General features: G+C 47.6%; 1 protein-coding gene across 3 annotated transcripts in view; it reads left to right on the top strand.

Moving 5' to 3' along the window:
- Window positions 1-4,797: 4,797 nt before the first annotated feature.
- CERK (ceramide kinase) overlaps window positions 4,798-6,583 on the top strand; it is a 42,169-nt gene continuing 40,383 nt past the window's right edge. Inside the window, exons 1-3 of one of the 3 annotated variants that reach the window (XM_038154040.1) lie at window positions 4,952-5,089; window positions 6,244-6,350; window positions 6,451-6,494. Coding sequence is in view for 1 of the 3 variants with exons in the window: in XM_038154039.1 (XP_038009967.1) it covers window positions 4,951-5,089 (139 nt within the window). In the remaining 2 variants the exon portion in view is untranslated. Of the gene's footprint in view, window positions 5,090-6,243; window positions 6,495-6,583 lie in introns of all 3 variants that reach the window. The other 2 variants (XM_038154041.1, XM_038154039.1) reach the window with 2 other exon arrangements.

Below are 6,583 nucleotides of genomic sequence, written 5' to 3'. Positions count from 1 at the left end.
CTTCATAGTTACTTGTGGGCAGTAAAAAAACCAAACCAAAACAAAAACAACAACAACAAAAAAACCCTTACTGATATTGGTTCCAGTTTTAAATTCTTGAGCAATGAGATTAAAGTTTCACTTCTGCACTAGTTGTCATTTGGACAAGACCACAGCTGACTCTCACCTACATATTCTAGGAACAATATTAGGAACAGCTTCACTGATGTTGAACATCCTTCTCTTCCCTCAGCAGGACTGAACATAATTGCAGACATTCCTTGGGACATGGAGGAGTCCCTGAGCGTGCTACCATCTCCCTGGAAGCACTGGGCATAGCAGCTGAAGGGCCCCCTTACATGTCTGTGACCAGCTGTGTTTTTCAGAGCTCCTGCTACAAATCTGTGATTCCCTCTAGAATTCCAACACATAACTGAGTAAAGTGGGCAATTATGGTGGAATATTATTCTTCTTTGTGCTTCAGCATATTTATGTAAGCATTATCCAGCTTTCACTGTAGTTAAGATCTTTTTCACTTTAGACTCATGCTCTCAGATAAGATTGGATACACAGTACTTTCTACCTCTGCCAAAATAATACAAGGGCATGCTTGATTTTCACTATGGAAAATAAATTAGTTGCAGGATCCTAATGAAGAAGTACACAAGTAAGAGATTTGGAAGAGTGATAGCTGGAGTTTGTAATGATTTAAATCAATATTTTGGTAATGCAGGTCATGCTGAAGAATATGTCTCTGCTGCTGTTCATGAAATAGATGTACCTGCTTAGAAGAGTTCCTTAACTGACTGCCTGCATCATCATGTAATGATCCTGTTTAGTACAACAGAGTTGCTAGAGTTAAGTACTTTTTATAGAGATCTCAGAGTCATAAAATGATTTCCTGCTCTGGGCAGGGACACCTTCCACTACACCAGGCTGCTCAAAGCCCCGTCCAACCTGGCCTCAAACACTTCTCTGAGCAACCTGTTCAGTGTCTCACCACTCCAGGTGAGTCTCAGAAGAGCAGAGCAAAGGAGGAGAAATGTGTCCCAGGGTGAGGCAGGCTGGCCACACCTCTTTTGATTTAGCCCAGGGTACAGTTTGCATTCTGGGCTGCAAGAACACATTAACAGGTCATGTTCAATTTTTCATCCACCAGCGCCCCAAATCCTTCTCCTCAGGGCTGCTCCAAATGCCTTCATCCCTCATCCCATATTGATGCTGGTGATTACCCTGACCCAGGTGTGGGACCTTGCACCTTCTCATGTTGAACTTACTGAGGTTTGCAAGGGCCCACTCTTCAAGGCTGTGAAGATTCCTCTGGATGGCACCCCTTCCCTCAGGAGTGACAGCTGCACCACTTAACTTGGTGTCATTTGAGATGAATGACCTACTCTAAACTCAGACACTGAGGAAATTTGGCTTTAAACATTGTGTTGTTTTCTCGATAGGTAGTAAATGGATCATAGCAATAAACTTTGTAAGTGGTGTTACCTTCCTGCATTCTTCCCATTTGACATTGTGAATTGTACTCATTGCATAATGTATTATTGTTCCCAAGTTAACTACAATTGCAACCTTTCCTGTGGCCTCTCTGGACCTGTGAATAAAGTGAGGTGTTTTTACAACTATGCCATTTCTCAGGGTGTAGCCTTGTGATGGGACATCTTTACCACCAAGGCAATAAATCCTGCAATTTACTGGCATCACTGCATCCACAGTAATGTCCCCTCAGTGGTAATTACAGGCTTAGGTAATAAGTAGTAAAACAATAATTGATGTGTGTGCTTTAGTCTACTAAATCAGTTGTCCTTTAGAAATTATTTCCCTGTTACAACCAGGGAAGAGAAACATAAAGTACTAAAACTGTTGAAAATAAAAATATGTTGGCACAAATTTGATTTTTACTTTTTAGAGACAGATGCACATGTTGATATTCAGGGATATACCAGAGAGTACCAGAGCAGACTCAACAGAGCAAAGGTAAGAATTCCTGCAAAGACATTCCTGTAGCAGCATGGAGTATCCCAAATCATGGTCTCCTCAATACAAGACAGACATGTTGCTCCTGGAGCAGGCCAAGTGGAGGGCAACAAAGATGATTAAGGGACTGGAGAATCTCTCTTATGAGGAAAGACTGAGGAAGACTTAGGCCTTTTCAGTCTTGAGAAGACAAGAATAAGAGCATACCTCATTGATGTATATAAGTATCTGAAGGGTGGGTGTCAAGAAGATGGAGCCAGGCTCTGCTCAGTCATGCCAAGCCATGGCACAAGAGGCAACAGGCAGAAACTGTTGCAGAGGAAGTTCCACCTGAACATGAGGAAGAACTTTACTGTCAAGCTGACCTGGACTGGAACAGGTTGCCCAGAGAGGTTGTGGAGCTTCCCTCACCAGGGATTTTCAAGAACCATCTTGGTGCAATTCTATGCAATGTGCTCCAGAATGGCCCTGACTGAGTAGGAAGGTTGAACGAGATGACCACTGTCGTCCCTTCCAATCCTATCCATTTTGTGATTCTGTGAACAAAACACTAAAACAGTGTGCAAGGAAGAAAGAAGTGACTTTTTCTTGTCTAAACTAGTAAGAAATGTGGATGATATTCCGGCTAGTGGTGCTAGTACACTTCACTAGGCTTCTAACAAACCAGAGAATATTTTATCAGTTCCGTATTTTACAGTTCAAGACTTCAGCCTTAAGTAAGAAAAAGGACTTTTCAAATTAATAAGAATAAAAGGAAACCATCATAGGCAGGAATGGTAAAAGGAATGAACTTTTTATTTCTTCAGCTAACATGGATCACAGTGTAAGATTATTGATTCTGGTGACTGTAGGCTATAAAAGATTAAATCTACTTTGCCCACTGGAGAAATGATAAATAAGTCCCCTGCAATATTTTTAAGATAACAGCTTTGTAATAGTGATCAATTCAATCTTGGAGCATGTCTGAAGGGTTCAACAGCAAAAGCTTCCTGTGGGAGGAAGCCCATGCTGGTGGAGGGGAAAGACTCCTCTCCCTGCAGTGGCAGAAGCAACGTGTGATGGAGTGAGTAATCCCCATACCCCTTTTCCCTGCCTCTGCAGGGGAAGGAGGTAGAACTGGGAGGGAGGGAGGGGTGGAGGACTGTGTTTTTAAGGTCTTACTTTATTTCTCATGATCCTGCTCTAATTTTCTTAGTAATAAATTCAATTGTTATCTCTAATTTGAGTGTGCTTTCCCTGTGACAGTATTTGGTGAGTGATCTCTCTCTGTCCTTATCTCAATCATGAGCACTTTGTTACATATTCTCTCCCTTTCCAGCTCCAGAGGGGAGCCATAGGCTTTTGTGGATGCCTAGCATCCAAACAGGGTCAACCCACTACACCACCCAAGTGCAAGATGGATGATAAGAGATGACGTAGGTGGCAAAATACAAGGAACCAGTGAGATATTAATGACTGTTCAGAACTGCACTTGGCAGACTATTGTTCACAATGGATTTTTGCAACAAACTTTAAGTGTTAGTATAAAGAGCTCTACAGGTGTTTGTGGAGGGACAGGTTAAAAAAAGTAAAGAAAGAAACAAGTGGCAAAGTATTCCTTGAAATTGTGGAAGTGTGGCATACCTAGGTTTGTTCACCAATAAAGGTAATATCATGTCTTTTAAGGCCAGAGGAAAGATTATTGGAATGTCTGTGATAGATGACAACTAGTATTTGTTATACAGAAGACTGTCTTCAACATATAACTTGGATGACAGTGCCTAGCTCATTTGTTTTCAGAAGATGAAATCATAGAATCACAGAATGGAATAGGTTGGACAGGACATTAAAGATCACCTATTTCCAACCACCCTGCCATGGGCAGGGACATCTTTCACTAGATGGGCTTATTCAGAGCTCCATTCAACTTGGCCTTGAACACTTCCAGGAATGGGTCATCCACAGCTCCTCTAGGCAACCTGTTACAATGTCTCACCACCCCCACAGTAAGGAATTTCTTCCCAATAACTAATCTAAACCCACCCTCTTTCAATTTAAAGTTATTCCGCCTTGGTCTATTCTCCCTTGTAAATGTGTAAAGTCATTCCCTCTTGTAAAATGTGAGTGAAATATGCATACATTATAAGGTTCAGAGAAGAGCTGAAGTGCAGAAGCTTTTTCAGCCTGAGCAAAGGCAGCTGGAGTGCTGGCCCTGGGCTGGACCCAGGTAAGAACAAGACCGGAGATGTTTTCTATTAAGCTCTGTAGGAAGTACTCAGATTTGGAGGAGGGCTAGAGGTGCGTAATGCTGCTCTGTCTGGCCTGTATTTTGGTAGGATGCTGATGGTTTTACACTTCAGCAACACTAAGAGGGGAAGGCAGCAAAGAATTAGGAGCTCAATTACAGTGAATTACTCTCCCTATATTTAAGGCAAACCCAAAACGTTTTTATGCAAAGGGAGGTGAAGTTAGATGGAGAGGTTTTTATCAGCAGACATTTGTATGCACTCATTGCATTTTCACTGTCCAAAGGGAAAGGGAGAAGAGTCCACCGTCACTGACATAGGTGCTTCGTCGTCCCGCAAAAAACCCCACGAAAGCAATCCAAGCCCGTTAGGGCATCCTGGTGTTTCTGCCCGGAGCTGGGGGCTTGGGGCGGGCGGGCGAGCGTCTGCCGCGGGCCGTAGGGCCGTGGGGAACGCGCCTCTCCAGCGGCCTGAGAAGACAAGGCGCGCCCGTGCCCGTGCCCGTGCCCGTGCCCGTGCCCGTGCCCGCGCCCGCGCCCGCGCCCGTGCCCCGGCCCCGCTCCGGGAGCCGCGGCCGATCCGGGCGGCGCGGCCCCGCCCCGCGGCGCTGGCGCAGCGCTGACGCCGGGCCCGCCCCGCCCGGGCCAGCCGGGGTAGCGGCGGCCGGGGGCGCCGTTAGCAGCTGCTGGGCTCGCCCCGCGGCGCCCGCCCGCTCCGCCGGGCCATGCGGTAGCGGCTGCGGCGGGCCGGGCTCTCGGCGACCATGGAGCGGCTCCCCGGCGGCCGCCGGCCCCGACTCGTGTCCTCGCTGGGGCTGGGGCGGCGCTCCTGGGAGGTGACCTTAGACGAGGAGCGGGGGCGGCTGGCCTGGCGCGACCCCCGCCCGCCGCGCCGCGCCGGCGGTGAGTGGGGCGGGCGGGGGCCGGAGCGCACCTGCCGCGGCCTGGGGCGGGCCGGGGCCGCCCGAGAGCCGCCTGCCCTCGGCGGCGGGGGAAGGGCGTCCGCAGCGTCCCCGGTGCCGCGGCGCGGGTCCCAGCGGGGGCGGCCTGCGGCCGGCGCTCCCCCGGCGCCCGCGGAGGAGCCTCCGCGCCCGGGGCTCGTTGAGCATCCGGAGAGCTCCGTCGGCGAGAGCGCTTCCTGCCCTCGAGCGCCTGTGCGGCGCCTCCGGGTTCAGAGTCCTGCAGGCGGAGGGTGGCCCGATCCCACGCGGGGCCGGGCAGGGCGCTCGGAGCGGGGAGGTGCAGCGGGACCGTGCTCGGCAGCCGCCGGCTGTGCCGGGCGCTGCTCGGGCTGTGCCGTCCCGAACAAAGGCGAGAGTTGCCCTCGCTGAGCCGCAGCCCCGCAGCGCGTCCCGCGTGTGGCGGAGCAGCCCGGCCGAGCATCTGCGCCGAGCGTGCGGCTGAGGGCACGGGGACACCTGTCCCCGCAGCTGGCCGGGCAAAACACGGATCTGTTCGGCTGAACCCATTGTTTCTTGGCGCCGCGAGTACGGAGAAGCGTCTAGTTTGTAATGTATTTAAAGTAATCGTAGCGGTACATAAGAGACTTAAAAAACCTTAAAAGCAGTTTTGTTTTTTTAGTTACAACAAGACTTCTGGTTCTTTCACACTGAGGCAGTGTCTCAGGCAATGACTGCTTTTGTTGTTTGGGGGTTTTTTGAGTTGTTTTTTTTTTAAACAGCTTTCTCGTGGGCTTAGTGGAAATTTTACGAAGAAAGTTGAACTTTGAGATTTACTGGTTTGGAAATATTTAATATAGGCTACTAGTTTGCAGTGTGGTAACAGAGATTTCTATAGTTCCCCTTTTGTGCATTTAGCATGGTGTAAATGTACAAAACTACCAGTCTGAGAAGTCACTGATGAAAATACCTGAAAAAAAAACCAGATTAACTTGTGAGGATATTTGCATATCAAACTTTCTACTGTACTTTTGAGAGATATTTTTTCAGAGTCTTTGACTTCAGTGGTTTTATATAGTAGTTATTCCCATTGTCAATGTAGCCATATTAATGTGGCATGTGAACATTTGAAAATGTGCAATGTCCTTTTTTTCACAGCAGCTACTCTGGAGTTGAAAACTGCTGTCATCTCCATTTCAGAGGTTGCAGGATCTGAGACAGACACTAATAATAGAAAGGCTGACTAGAAGTTTTGTCTGAGAAAGGTTTGAATATAGATATTTCTAATCCCTGGCAAGTCCCCAAACTTAAATAGTTAAATAGTTCTTCCATTCTTACCATGTACCTTTGTTAAATATTTTTCAGATTTTATCATAATATCTTATTGGCCTGAGGCTTTTTTCAAGAAGGTAAGGGGAAAAGGAGAAAGAAAACTCAAGAATTGTAAGAATTTGGTGTGACAGTTTACATAACTGAGATTTGGTCATATTTTAAGTAC

This window comes from Motacilla alba, chromosome 1A (assembly GCF_015832195.1).
Source record: "Motacilla alba alba isolate MOTALB_02 chromosome 1A, Motacilla_alba_V1.0_pri, whole genome shotgun sequence".
NCBI lineage: Eukaryota > Metazoa > Chordata > Aves > Passeriformes > Motacillidae > Motacilla > Motacilla alba.
Note: the sequence above shows the minus strand (reverse complement) of the source record. Positions and strands in the feature narration are given on the sequence as shown.